At 38.0% G+C, this 15,091-nt stretch overlaps 1 protein-coding gene across 50 annotated transcripts in view; it reads left to right on the top strand.

Moving 5' to 3' along the window:
* The window catches only part of CLASP2 (cytoplasmic linker associated protein 2), a 246,743-nt gene that overhangs the window by 218,300 nt on the left and 13,352 nt on the right, over positions 1–15,091 (top strand). For all 50 annotated transcript variants that reach the window (XM_035278616.3, XM_035278611.3, XM_035278606.3 and 47 more), the window contains 3 exons: positions 8,866–9,059; positions 9,895–10,023; positions 14,105–14,311. In XM_035278616.3, the coding sequence (XP_035134507.1) occupies positions 8,866–9,059; positions 9,895–10,023; positions 14,105–14,311 (530 nt within the window). The remainder of the gene's footprint in view (positions 1–8,865; positions 9,060–9,894; positions 10,024–14,104; positions 14,312–15,091) is intronic.

Here is a 15,091-nt window from a genome sequence, read left to right as displayed (position 1 = left end):
CAAGTCACCTAAACAGCAAAGATGGCAGCCTGCCCCTCCCTCCGGGAGCTCCTTCTTAGGGAGGTGCAATGCTGCTACCAGTGGCAGTCTGGAATTCCAAGCCAGTGGGTCTTATCTTGTGAGGTGCTGTGGAAGTGGGGCCTGCAGTCTGTCGCTGCTCAGTCCCCTGGATTCAGCCGCTTTCCTAAGGCTATATACAGGGTCTGACCTCCCGCTTTGCCAAAAAGCCCAAGTATCTAAGGCTCCAGGGTCTCCACACATGCCTGAGTGGCTCCTCTGCCAAGACTCCACATGGCTCTGTCAGACCAAAGGCTAGCGGAGTGGGTTCACAAGATCTCCTGACCCGGGGGTTGCAGAGAACCGTGGGAGAAGCATGGTTTCCTGGGGCAACACATTCACTTACTGCTTTCCTAGGTGGGGAGGTTTCCCTGGCTCGGTGTTGCTCCCTAGTGGGCTGTCGTCCTGTCTTACTTTTCTTTGTTCTCTGTGGGTCAAGTTGTTTCCTCGATTAGTTCCAACGCAAGTACCTGGATGTTTCAATTGAAGGTGTATTTATTCACCCTTTCTGTTTCTTTCTGTGAGAGAGAGTCTTGCACACTAGCTACTTCGAGTCAGCCATCTTGCCCCTTTATCCTTTCTCATTTTTAAATGAACACATTTATAGCTATAAATTTACCCCTTAGCACTATTTTGACTGTGTCCCATAACTTTTGATATGTAGTTGTTTTTATTTGTCTCTAACTATATTCTATTTTCTCTTGTGATTGCTTCTTTGATCCATTAAGAGTGTGTTGTTTAATTTCCTCAAACTTGTGAATTTTCCAGTTTCACTTCTATTACTAATTTGTAACTTCATCTTATGATGGGAGAAGATACTATGTATTATATCCATATTTTAAAATCTGTTGAAACTTACTTTGTGTCTCAACATACAACATGTATTGGAAAATGTCCCGTGTGCACTATGTATGTCTGTTGGATGTAGTTGTTTTGTTGTGTTAAGTCCTCTGTTTACTTATCTTCTGTCTCTTGGTTCTATCCATTATTGAGAGTGAGAATTCAGTAGTGGAGTCCAACTATTATTGTAAAACTGTCTTATTTTTCCCTTCAATTCTGTCAGTTTTTGCCTCATATATTTTGATGATCTGTCATTAGCTACATAAATGTTTATAGTTATTTATTCTTGATGTATATTGAATCTTTTATTAATATATAATGTCCTCCTTATTTATCTCTTATAACTTTTTTTTTTTAACTTAAGGGCTATTTTGTCAGATTTCTTTTTTTTTTCCTTTTAAAGACAGAGTCTCACTTTCATTGCCTAGGCTGGAATGCAATGACTCAATCATGGCTTATTGCAGCCTCAACTTCCTGGGCTCAAGTGATTCTCCCACTTCAGCCTCCCAAGTAGCTGGAAATACAGGCATGTGCCAGTATGCCTGGCTAATTGTTTGTATTTTTAGTAGAGATGGGTTTTGCTATGTTGCCCAGTCTGGTCTTCAACTTCTGGGCTTAAGTGATCTGCCTCCCTTGGCCTCACAAAGCGCTGGTATTAAAGGCATGCACCACTGCACCCAGCCTGTTTTGTCTGGCATTAGTATAGCCACCCCTGCTCTCTTCTTATTTATTGATGTGCCTGTTACTATTACTATCGATATACCATGCAAATAGATTATGTAGAAAACAAAAAGTAGAGTTACTATTATAATAACTACTGTTATTAGAATAGTAGTAGTTTTTATATTGCCCGTGTATATATTTATCTTTATTGAGATCTTTATTTCTTCATATGGTTTCAGGTTACTGTCTAGTGTACTTTTAATTTCCCCTCGCTTTTGAAGGACAGGTTTGACAGATACAGGATTCTTGGTTAACACTTTTTTTCTTTTAGCACTTTGAATATATCAACCTACTGCCTTCTGACCTCCAAAGTTTCAAATGAGAAATCTTCTGATAATCTTATTGAGGATCCTTTTTATGGCACTGGTCACTTATGTCTTGCTGCTTGCAAGATTCTATCTTTGCCTTTTGATTATCATGTGTCTTGATGTGGATCTCTGAGTTCAATTTACCTGGAAGTCATTGAGCTTCTTGTATGTTTATGTTCATTTCTTTCATCATATTTTGGTGGTTTTCAGCCATTATTTTTTCACATATTCTTTCTTTCTATTCTCTTCTGATAGTCCCGCAATGAGTAGATTTGTTCACTTGATGATGTCTCACATATCCCTTAGGCTCTGTTCACGTTTCTTCAGTCTTTAATAATTTCCAGATTCTTTTGCTTGCTCAAATACGCTTATTAAGTAATTAAACTAGTGATTTTTTATTTATTTATTGTTTTGAAATGGAGTCTCACTCTTGTCACCAGGCTGGAGTGCAGTGGCATGATCTCGGCTTGCTACAACCTCTGCCTCCTGGGTTTAAGTAATTCTCCTGCCTCAGCTTCCCAAGTAGCTGGGACCACAGGTGCACACCACGACACCCTGCTACTTTTTGTATATTTAGTTGAGATCAGGTTTTACCATGTTAACCAGGATGGTCTTGACCTCATGATCCACCCGCCTTGGCCTCCCAAAGTGCTGGAATTACAGGCCTGAGCACTACGCCTTGCCACAGTAGTGAATTTTTTTTAATTTCAGTTACCGTACTTCTTAGTTCCAGAATTTCTTTTTCATTTCTTTTTAGGTTTTCTGTGTCTTTACTGATATTTCCATTTTGTTCATACATTATTTTCATGACTTTATACACATCTTAATTTCTTAGAGCATCTTTAAGACAGGTATTTTAAAGTCTTTGTCTAGTAGATCTACCATTAGATTTTTTTCAAGGGCAGTTTCTGTTTATTCTTTCTTTGACTATGCTGTACTATCCTGGTTGTTCATATGCCTTGTGATTTCTTTGTCAAAAACTGGATAATTGAATCTAATAATGTGGTTACATTGGAAATCAGATTCTCCCATACCCCAGAGATTGTTGACTTATTTTTGCTTGTTGTTTCTGGTTTTGATTGTTGCAAGCTTTCTCTGTGCCAAAGATCAGCTTCAGCCTAAGGTATAAACTTAAGGTATTCTCAGATCCTTTCTGAGCCTCTATCTTTTTCTGGGCATGCATTGTCACTTTCTAACTCTTCCTGTATATGCAGTTGTTTTTGTATATTCTGGTCTTTAATGTCTGTCTCACAAAAAGGAAAAAGAGAAAAATGTAATGGGAGAGGATAGGCCTTAAAGCCCCTACAAGTCACTTTAGCTAGAGGGGGAAGGGCTTGCAATAATGAGGAAAGGTGCAACAATAATGGCTGCCTGCCTCTGTCTGTACCTCTGTGATCAGAAGCAGCAGTGTCTATAACATGGAGAGGGTCCTTGGAAGAAAAAAAGAAAAGCAGCAGTCAACAGCTCACCGGATACTTCAGTATTCACCGGATAAGGTTCTTTTTGCATCTCACAAGCTATGTGCAAGCTGTTCCAGCAACATGTGCACAGCTGCCTGCCAATAAGCTGGGGCTGGTGGTGGGAGATGGGTAGTAGTTACTGTACTACGAGCTGAAATTGATAGAAATTAACTGCACTTCACTATCCAAGATTTTCCCTAAAATTTCTAAGCCTTCAGTACACTACAGTTCCAAAATAGTTACATCACACAGATTCTGTTGTCTGGGTGATGAGACAGAGTCCTGGTGCTTCCTGCTCCACCATCTTCCCAGAATCTCTCAATAATATCTTATAGCTTAAGGATCCATTTTAGAATCACACATTGCATTTAATCATCATGTCTCTATCAGTGTTTTCCTCCAGGGCTCAGTCTTTCCTTAGCTCTCATGATGATGACACTTTTGAAGTTCTTTTCTAGCATTTCTCTGAATGTCGTTTTGTCTGGTGTTTTCTCATGATTAGAATCACATTATACATTCTTTGCATCAGTATCACAGAAGCAATGGTACGTTCTTTTCATTGTACCCTATCAAGTAACACATGGTTTCACTTTGCTCCATGACTGATGATATTAACTTTGATCTCTTGACTATGGTGGGGCATACAAGACTTTTCTTTATAATTAATAAGTGTTTTATCAGAAGATACAATTTCTTTTATTTATTTATTTATTTATTTATTTATTTATTTGAGATAGAGTTTCACTCTTGTTGCCCAGGCTGGAATGCAATGACACGATCTCAGCTCACCGCAACCTCCACCTCCCGGGTTCAAGCGATTCTCCTACCTCGGCCTCCTGAGTACCTGGGATTACATTAGACCATGCCTAGCTAATTTTGCATTTTTAGTAGAGACAGGATTTCTCCACGTTGTCCAGGCTGGTCTCATACTCCCAACCTCAGGTGATCCACCCACCTCGGCCTCCCAAAGTGCTGGGATTACAGTGCTGTGAGCCACCATGCCCGGCCAAGGTCCTCATATTTTTAAACAGATTAAATATTCTGTTCATCATTAAACTTAAATTCATTTATTTAGAAAATTTTTTATTTTCTATTTATTTTAGAAAATTCACATACATATTTGTAACAGTATGGAGTCATAGTTTCCCATTATAACAATTATTATTTATTTATTTTGAAGCTCAGATTGCCCTTGTTTTGGCCAACAGGATTCCATTCAAGCTGGCTTTTGTTGTTCTTTTGACATGTCCCATCCTTGCATTTTGGTACTGTTGTACTATCCCTGCTTCAGTCCCGGAGTCAGTCATTTCTCCAAGGATCTATTGTTCCTATTCATGGAAAATGGTTTTTAAAGGCTAAGGTCTGGACTCCATATGTGCTCACTGCTAGTGGGATGTCACTGCTCTCTAGATCTCTCAGTGGGCAGAGCTAAGGAGTATGCGTGGGTAGAGATTTACATATCTGTTTCCGTATCTATCAAAAGCCATGTTTCTACACCAGTGGTTCCAGTTCCATTCTAGCACCAAGGAAATTCTAATTTCCAGATTGATAACCCTCTTTTCTTACTGTGAGAAACCTAGTTTTATTATCTTTAATATATTTACCAATTTGATCTGTATGCAGCCAGTTCTTCTGCTACCAGTTTTTCTGCTATCTCTGCTGCCTCCTCCTCACTTGCACAGATATACTCCTCATCCTGCTAGGCTTTGCCATTCCATCCTCACCCAAAACCATGGATGCCATTCTTATTCCACTTCGGCTCCAACAGATCACACCTGGTTACTGCTCTATGTGGACACCCTTCCTACCTGTCTGGGTTGAAATCCAATATATTCACCAGTGGAGACCCTCCTTGTGGTCTGTTTGGGAATCTGTGTCCTAATGCCTGGTCATTTATAATTTTGATAACTTTTAAAAATTACCCTTTGCATTTATTTGATTACTAATGAGCAGGAAGGAATTACTATGTTTTTACCAACTTCTCATGTCAAGAGACAATATATCAGCCAGGCACAGTGGCTCATGCTGTAATCCCAGCACTTTAGGAGGCTGAGGCGGGCGAATCACCTGAGATCAGGAGTTCAAGACCAGCCTGGCCAAAATGGTGAAACCCCATCTCTAACAAAAATTAGCCAAGCATGGTGGTGGGCGCCTGTAATCCCAGCTACTTAGGAGGCCGAGGCATGAGAATAGCTTGAATCCAAGTGATGGAGGCTGTAGTGAGCCGAGATCACACCACTGCACTCCAGCCTGGGCGATAGAGCAAGACTCTGTCTCAAAAAAAAAAAAAAAATAAGAGAGAGAGAGAAATAGAACATATCAAAAATATCCTAAAGCCAAAATTATGGCATATTAACAAGATCACTCCCTTATTGTCTAATTCTCATCTCTTTACTAAGGATCATATGTTGTATATTTGTTAAAGGAAGACATTTTTGGAAACTATATAACCAAAATCTAAATTGGGTGTAGTATTTTTGAACTTGAGAACACTATTTCATCACAGCCTAATGTGTGATATACTTCTGAAACATGGGTAGCCATTTTATGTTCAGTAAATGTTCTTTGAAGATGCATAAGCCCTCAGTTAGACTACAGTAGTACAAAGAAAAGAAAAAAAAAACCTATAGTAGTAGTAGCAGTCCCATGCTTTGTATGGCAATTATTTTCATTTATTGTCTATTTTCATTTTTAATTTTGAGATGAGGAAGACCCTATTTGACCTATTTTATTATGACCATTGTTAACATTATTCTTTTTTAAATTGTTCTCTATTTCTGTTCCGATTTTTCTTTTATTCTCCTCCCTCATGCAGTTTATCTTCTTTTTTGTTTTGTTTTTAAAATCTAAAATTTGGCAAAAATAATTATTTTGTTCAAATCAGAGTTTCTATAAAGGAAATTATTTCAATATCTAATACCTACTGATTATGTTTCTTACCCGGTGTTTCTGCACACATTACAGTCAGGCATACACATTTATCAAACTTAACAAGTCCAAAACAAGCCACTGATAACCTTTGTAAAGTTTACTAGGAACTGTAATATTCTAGAATTATACTTCTAGTGAGGATAGTGGAGTTGTTCATATAAAAGCTTGCCAACCTGAAAGACTATTTTATACTTCTTGAGCACTGCCACAAAAATTTATTATCAGAATTACAGTTGTGTCAGTATTTGTCAGAAGGACACGGGAAAATTAATATTAATGAGTTTACTGTATTCTAGCCCCAAGTCCTCACCGTGATCCTAGGAGGCGGATGCTGTTTTCCCATTTTACTGATAATAAAACTGTACCTCAGCAATAATTAAGAAACTGCTCCAATCAGAATATAAGAGGCAGAGATTTAATAATACTACAAAGCTTATGTTCTTTTTACTTGCCCATGGTGATGCTCTCTGTCAGAAGAGGAAAAATTCAGTACCTTTGGATTGTCTCATTAGTATGATACAGATAGTTCAGTTTTGTAACAATCTATGTGCTTTTTCTGTAAGAAATTATTTTTCTGCCAGTCGTCTGTCCAGACCATTATATGTCAGGTCATTTCTAATTATCTGCTAGGACAATTACAAAGCTTGCTTATCTGGAAAAGAGAATTCACTTCCTGTGTAAAGCATTTTCTTGTGAATTCCATTTATCCATCTGAAGTAAAATACACACTGTTAGAATGATCCTCTAACGTCTTTGAAATTCTGATAACATATAACTTTATGGGAGTGATTTTTGTCTGGCTTTTAGAGATGCATTCATCCTGCTGCAATAGTTCTTGTTAAAACCAGCAAAAGTGTTCTGATTCTGGTCTGCAGCATGCTGTATGGTTGTTTCATTCCAGAGAGATGGGAAGGAAATGAGTCTATGGCACTAGCCCAGGCCACTACCTGCTGAAATCCCTCAGGGCCTGAATTCATCATGTATTTGATCATCAAAAAATTTTAAGAGGAACTCTGGTATTTTGTAATGTTCAAATGTGAGTTCTTCGATTTAACTGTTATTCCTACAAAAATGATTTAAAGCACTGTCTGATAACTTGCTTAAAAATAAGCAGTAAGTGAGTTTTAATGGTTATAAAATCCATGAGTTTATAATTATGCTTTTAAAAAGAAGGCAGAAACAAATCAAAACTCCTTGGTAACAACTGGGCCCAACTCTTAACACTGAAATTTAAAGAAAACTGTATTAAGAATCTATTCTGCCTTTTCTATCACTGTACTTCAGGGTAATCAGAATAGGTCTAGCTGATAAAGTTACTTTCTACAGAAGAATTCTACCCCATGGGAAGAATGGTCTGATTTAGATAATCACCGTTTTTAACTCCTTTTAAAATAACTGATTCAACAACAATGAGTGGGATAGACCATTGGTTAAAAGATTTGTAGTCTGGGCACAGTGGCTCATGCCTGTAATCCCAGCACTTTGGGAGGCCAGTAGATCACTTGAGCCCAGGAGTTCCAGACTGGCCTGGAAAACATGACAAAACCCCATCTCTACAAAAAACACAAAAATTAGCCAGGTGTGTAGGTGCACAGCTGTAATCAGGAAGCTAAGTTGAGAGGATCAATTGAGCCTGGAAGGTGGAGACTGCAGTGAGCCATGATCACACCACTACACTCCAGCCGTGGCAACAAAGTGAAATCCTATTTCAGATAAAAAGGGCAGGGCGGGGGGGGCGCATAATTTATGGAGAAGTTTACAATAGTGGTATTAGACCACTGGGTGCCTAAATCCAGTGGTCATTTTTATCATCACTAAATGCCATTTAAGTCTCCTGGCATGAAACCATAGAAATATATACTGGCGTATATAAAAAGAAAATAATAGGTATATATGGGATTTGCTAGAAATACTTCAGATAAAAGGAAAGGAGGGACAGAGATGACCTAAGAATGGTAAAATTGGCCCGGCGCAGTGGCTCACACCTGTAATCCCAGCACTTTGGGAGGCCGAGGCGGGCGGATCACAAGGTCAAGAGATCGAGACCATCCTGGCCAACATGGTGAAACCCTGTCTCTACTAAAAATACAAAAAATTAGCTGGGCATGGTGGCTCGTGTCTGTAGTCCCAGCTGCTGATGGGGCCAAGGCAGGAGAATTGTTTGAACCCAGGAGGCAGAGGTTGCAGTGAGCTGAGATCATGCCACTGCACTCCAGCCTGGTGCCTGGCAACAGTGCAAAACTGTCTCCAAAAAAAAAAAAAAGGCAGTAAAATCTTAAAAAATGTTAAATCTGGGTGATGGGTATATAAAGGTTCATTATACTGGTCTCACTTTTGTGTATTTTTATTATATAAAGTTTTAAAATAGCACTGGTGTTTTGGGAATGACAGAATTGAAAAGAAAATTACTTATGTCTTTTTTTCTTTGTCTTTTTTACAACAAACATAATGGTTATATCTGTGACTAGTCATATAAAGTTGTCATCCCCATACTTGTGAGAGTCACCCTATAAACTTACAGAACTAATATCATGTTCTTTTGACAGATCTTTCCCTAGACCATTCTGACCTAGTCGCAGAGTTGTTGAAGGAGCTGTCTAACCACAATGAACGTGTAGAAGAAAGAAAAATCGCCCTCTATGAACTTATGAAACTGACACAGGAAGAATCTTTTAGTGTTTGGGATGAACACTTCAAAACAATATTGCTTTTATTGCTTGAAACCCTTGGAGATAAAGAGGTAAATGGCAAAATATGTAAACAGTAGCCTGTCCTTCCTGTCTCTTAGATTGCCTATTAATCCAGTGCTACACGGATTTAGAAATTGGGAGAATGAGTCTCTTCTGCTTCTTCTTTCTGCATAAAGTTTTCACTGTGAAGTACTTTTTCTACTAAACCAAGTACCTCAACAATTTTGGACAATTAAAAACAGGAAAAATGAAAGGTTGCAGGCTGAATTCTTATGGAAAAGTACATATTACTTATTTGACATGTTTAGTTTTTCAGAAGCAACTTCTTTTATTTATTTATTTTTTGATTTAATTTTATTCTGTCTTAGTTTTTGAGATGTAATCTTACTCTTGCCGGGCTGGAATGCAGCAGTATGATCTCAGCTCACTGCATCCTCCACCTCCTAGGCTCCAGAGATTCTCCTGCCTCAGCCTCCTGAGTAGCTTTGATGATGGGCGTGTGCCACCATGCCCAACTAACTTTGTATTTTTAGTAGAGTCAGGGTTTCCCCATGTTGGCCAGGCTGGTCTCGAACTCCTGACTGCCAGTGATCTACCTGCCTCAATATCCGAAAGTGCTGGGATTACTGGCATGAGCCACCATGCCCGGCTCCAGAACTTTTTTTATAGTCTGAATGTAGTTCTTGATTTCTTGCAAATATAATAAGTGTAATATAAATATTGAACTAGAGGTGAGAAAACTTAATTAGTCGCTTATACCACCTACTTTTTGCAGTTGTCTACAATTCCTCTTCCAATAGTAAGACCCTTAAGTTACAAAATTTGAAAATGTTAAAGATTATCTACAACCCAAAATATTAAAAATATTTAAATGTTTTTTCTTAGCCTACAATCAGGGCTTTGGCATTAAAGGTTTTAAGAGAAATCCTAAGGCATCAACCAGCAAGATTTAAAAACTATGCAGAATTGACTGTCATGAAAACACTGGAAGCACATAAAGATCCTCATAAGGAGGTAAGTTACCTGGCAGTTAAATTATTATTTCATCATTTTATTTCATGAAACATGTAAGCATTGTGTAAAACGCAGCCTTATTCACCATTTTCTGAAACATTTGCCTTGACATTCAGGGTAATACCTGATCAAGATGCAAGCATTTTTTCCATTAAATGAATTAAACAGTGATTCCATGGCCTTTCACCTAAAGTAGGCCCGCTCTAGGAAATAATTTGATTTCATTTTCTCCTTCACCTCACTTTTAGTTTTCTACTTAGAGTTTAGCAATGTTATTTTCACTTTCCATTTAGCAGTAAGAATTTGATTTTTTTTTTTAATAACTAATGAAGATCAGAATCATTGTTTTGGGGGGGAATTTGTTTGTTTGTTTGTTTGTTTGTTTGTTTGTTTGTTTGTTTGTTGAGTCAGGATCTCACCCTGTCACCCAGGCTGGAGTGCACTGGCATGATCACAGCTCACTGCAGCCTCAGCCTCCCAGTTCAAGTGATCCTTCCACCTCAGCTTCCTAAGTAGATGGGACTGTAGGCATGCACCAGCACGCCTGGCTATTTTTTGCTATTTTTTGTAAAGATGAATTTCACCATGTTGCCGAAGCAGGTCATTATTATTTTTAAGTGATAAATTGCCTAGGGGAACTGCATATCTGCTACAAGTTTATTCACCAAAGTAATGAGGACAGCTTTCATGAAATTTCATAGTACTTGGTAGTCATGACATCTCTCTTCCCTTCTTCACCAGTGACATTGATCAGATAACTGTGAGGATTTTTATTATAATCTCAGAAAGAATTAGAAAAAATACCAAAAAGGGACTAGTAGGCTTTTGGGCAACAGGTGGTGTTTGATTCTATGAATAAGTTCTTTAGTGGTGATTTCTGAGATTTTAATGCATCCCTCACCCTATTTTCTTTCTCCCAAGTCCCCAAAGTCCACTGTATCATTTCAAACTTTTGCATCCTCGTAGCCTAGCTCCCACTTATGAATGAGAACATATAACGTTTGGTTTTCCATTCCTGAGTTACTTCACTTAGAATAAAGGTTGTCAGTTCCATCCAGGTTACTGTGAATGCCATTATTTTATTCCTTTTTATGGCTGAGTAGTATTCCATGGGGGGGGGGTGTGTGTGTGTGTACGTGTGTACACACATACAACACAATTTCTTTCTCCACTCATCGATTGATGGACATTTGGGCTGGTTCCATTTTTTGCAATTGCAAATTGTGCTGCTGTGAACACATGTTTGCGAGTATCTTTTTCCTATCATGACTTACTTTTTTCTAGGTAGATACCCAGTAGTGAGATTGCTGGACCAAATGGTAGCTCTATTTTTAGTTCTCTAAGAAGTACATTTCTAAGAGAAAGTAACTGAGCAATAATAGAATTAGGTATCTCTGGTAGAACCAAGACAGAAGCAAAAGACAGATCAAAAAAGGAAGGTTAAAATAGCAATGAGATAAAATGAATCAGAGCCAAATGCAAGAGCTAAAACAATAAACCTCTCAGAATAAAGCAGAGGTGTAAATCTTTGCTACTTTGGATCAAGCATTGATTTCATAATATAACTTTAAAAGCAGAAAACAACAAAAACAAAATAGAAAATTTGGACTTCACCAAAATTAAATATTTTTGTGCTTTATTAGCTTAGTGGTCAGGTAACTTTTTTTTTAAAATCGTGGCCAGGCACAGTAGCTTACACCCGTAATCCCAGCACTTTGGGAACCTGAGGTAGGTGGATCACTTGAGGTCAGGAGTTTGAAACCAGCCTGGCCAACATGGTGAAACCCCCATCTCTACTAAAAGTACAAAAATTAGCCAGGTGTCTTGGTGGGAGCCTGTAATCCCAGCTGTCTGGGGGGCCAAGGCAGGAGAATTGCTTGAACCCAGGAGGCAGAGGCTGCTGTGAGCTGAGATCGTGCCACTGCACTCCAGTCTGGGTGACAGAGCGAGACTCTGTCTCAAAAATATAAATAAAAGAAATAAAAAATTGAAGAAAATATTTTCTGTCCTTCAAAGGACATTATCCTGAAAGTGAAATGACAACTCATAGAATGGGAGAAAATTTTTGCAGACATGTATCTGATAAGGTACTAATATCCATAATATATATTCTTATAACTCAGCAATAAAAAGATAGCCAGAGTTTTAAATGGACAAAGGATCTGAATAAACATTTCTCCAAAGATACACAGATGGCAGTAAGTGCATGAAAAGCTGTTCAACATCATTAGTGATTAGGAAAATGTAACCAAAGCCACAGTGAGAGACCACTTAACACCCAAAAGAAATACAGACAATATGTTGGTGAGGATGCAGGGAAATTGAAATCCATTGGATAATTACTTTTTAAAAAGATTTGACTGTGAATGTTCTAGAAGAATGAATCATAACTTTTAAATCTATCTGGGTTTTTGCAGGGGTTTGTGGGGGAAGGGTTTTGTTTTGTTTTGTTTTGTTTTGTTTTTGGTCTTTTTGAGTCAGAATCTTGCTGTCAGCTCACTGCAACCTTTTGCCTCCTGGGTTCAAGTGGCTCTTCTGCCTCAGCCTCCTGAGGAGCTGGGATTACCAGCGCGCACCATCATGCCCAGCTAATTTTTGTGTAGAAACAGGGTTTCACTGTGTTTGCCAGGCTGGTCTCAAACTCCTGGCCTCAGGTGATCTGCCCGACCCAGTTTTTTTCTGTTTCTGTTTTTGTTTTATTCAACCAGTGTTTCGTAGTGGTACATTTATGGCATTTCATTGAAAGTTTTTAAAATGATATCTAATATTTATAGTTTAGTTATCCACCTTTTGACCCAAATAAGGCCTGTAACATCCCTACAAAACCCAAAATTGGCACCTTTAAGGTATTACCACTGAAATTAGCCCCGAGTCTTCTAATGTCCAGTGTATTTTCTTTTTCTTTTTTTTTTTTTGTGTGTGTGTATTTCCCACAGTACCTATCTAAGCATTTTTCCCCTATTAAGATCATAAGTGAGACACTGCCAAAGTAATATCAGAAACAATTATATTTACATGTTCTTAAGACTATATTTAGATCTTTAGAGATTACAGATTCTAATAAGAAGATAGACAGCCCTTTCTTGTCTTCATCACAAAACCAGTGTTTTACCCTCCCCAAGCCCATTACAGAAGGAAGAAAATCATTATTAAAAAAGGAGAAATAGATCATTAACTCTCAATAACACATTAATCATATGATTTTTATTTTATTTCTCATTAATGTGATACAAAGGGTTCAAGCACTCCTAGAGATGAGAGTACTGATAATGAGCAGTATTAGAGATGAGAGTACTAATAATGAGTACTACTAAAGATGAGAGTACTCATAATGAGCAGTACTAAAGATGAGAGTACTCATAATGAGCAGTACTAAAGATGAGAGTACTAATAATGAGCGGTACTAGAGATGAGTGTACTAATAATGGCTGATGCAGGAGACTCCAGTCACATTGTAGTCTAGGTAAATAGAGCCTCCTCACTCTAACACAACTAGACCACAATTTGATTTAAAAACTACTTTAGGGCCGGACGCAGTGGCTCACGCCTGTAATCCCAGCACTTTGGGAGGCCAAGGAGGGAGGATTACTGGAGCTCAGGAGTTTGAGACCACCATGGGCAACATAGCAAGACCTTATCTCTACTAAAAATTTTAAAAAATTAACCAGGCATGGTGGTGTATGCTTGTAGTTCCAGCTACTCAGGAGGCTGAGGTGGGAGTATCACTTGAGCTGGGAGTTTAAGCTAGTGATTCATGATTAAGCCACCGTACTCCAGCCTGAGTGACAGAGCAAGAACCTGTCTCAAAAAACAAAAACAAACAGACAAAAACCCACTTTAGCTAGCAGCAAAAAAAGAGTACAAGAAGGGAGAATAGTATGATAAGCCCCATGTATTCATCATCTAGCTTTAGCTGTTACCGACATATTGCCAATCCTTTCTATAATCTGTACCCTCACTTTTCATGTTCAGAGCAAATCTAAATATTATGTCATATTAAATACTTCATGAAGTTTATACTTGCAGGACATAGTATAATGTTTTAAAAATTACTTTCTGGCTGAATTCCCTGTTTTTTTAGGTGGTGAGATCTGCTGAAGAAGCAGCATCAGTGTTGGCCACTTCAATTAGTCCAGAGCAGTGCATCAAAGTGCTTTGTCCTATCATTCAGACTGCAGATTACCCAATTAATCTGGCTGCAATCAAAATGCAAACAAAAGTGATAGAGAGAGTGTCCAAGGAAACCCTTAACCTGCTTTTGCCAGAGATTATGCCAGGTCTAATACAGGTAAGCAACAAAGCTTGTAGGGGAATAAGCCATGATACAGTTGGGATTCAGTTATTTTAGGTACTTTCCAGGCAACATTAGTGGTATGATCAAGCCCTCCTCCTGTTTGCAATATTCAGGAAAAAGACTCTTCATAACTAGCCAGGTGGATGTGAGTGGGGTAAAATTTATATAACATAAAATTAACCATTTTTAAGTGTACAATTTAGGGGCATTAAATAAATTCACATGTTATGCAACCATCACTACTATCCACATACAGAAATTTTTCATCATCCCAAACTGAAACTGTACCCATTAAGCAATAACCCCATTCCTTCCTCCCTCCCTCCCTCCCAGCACCTGGTAACCTCTCTTCTGTTTTCTGCTAGATTCCGTATAAGTAGAATAATACAATATTTGTCCTTTTAAGTCTGACTTATTTCACTTAGCATAATATTTTCAGGGTTCCTCCATATTGTATCATACATCAGAATTTCATTCCTTTTTATGAATGAATAATATGCCATTTATGTATGTGCCACTAATTGTTAATCCATTCATCTGTTGATAAATATTTGGATTATTTCTTTTTTATTAACAAATATAATGAAATTTCCTTGTAATATCTTCATGCACTTATATATATACATCTAGAAGCAATTTCTAGGCATTGCCAGATTTCACTCCAAAATGATTATGCTAATTTACAGTCATAGATGTAATGTGTTTCTCTTTAGCCACATAAACCCAATCATAGAAATATTTTAACAAAAATAAGATGTCTTTTGTAACATGCTT

Source organism: Callithrix jacchus, chromosome 17 (assembly GCF_049354715.1).
Source record: "Callithrix jacchus isolate 240 chromosome 17, calJac240_pri, whole genome shotgun sequence".
Classification (NCBI taxonomy): domain Eukaryota; kingdom Metazoa; phylum Chordata; class Mammalia; order Primates; family Cebidae; genus Callithrix; species Callithrix jacchus.
This window is presented reverse-complemented; position numbering and strand designations above follow the sequence as displayed.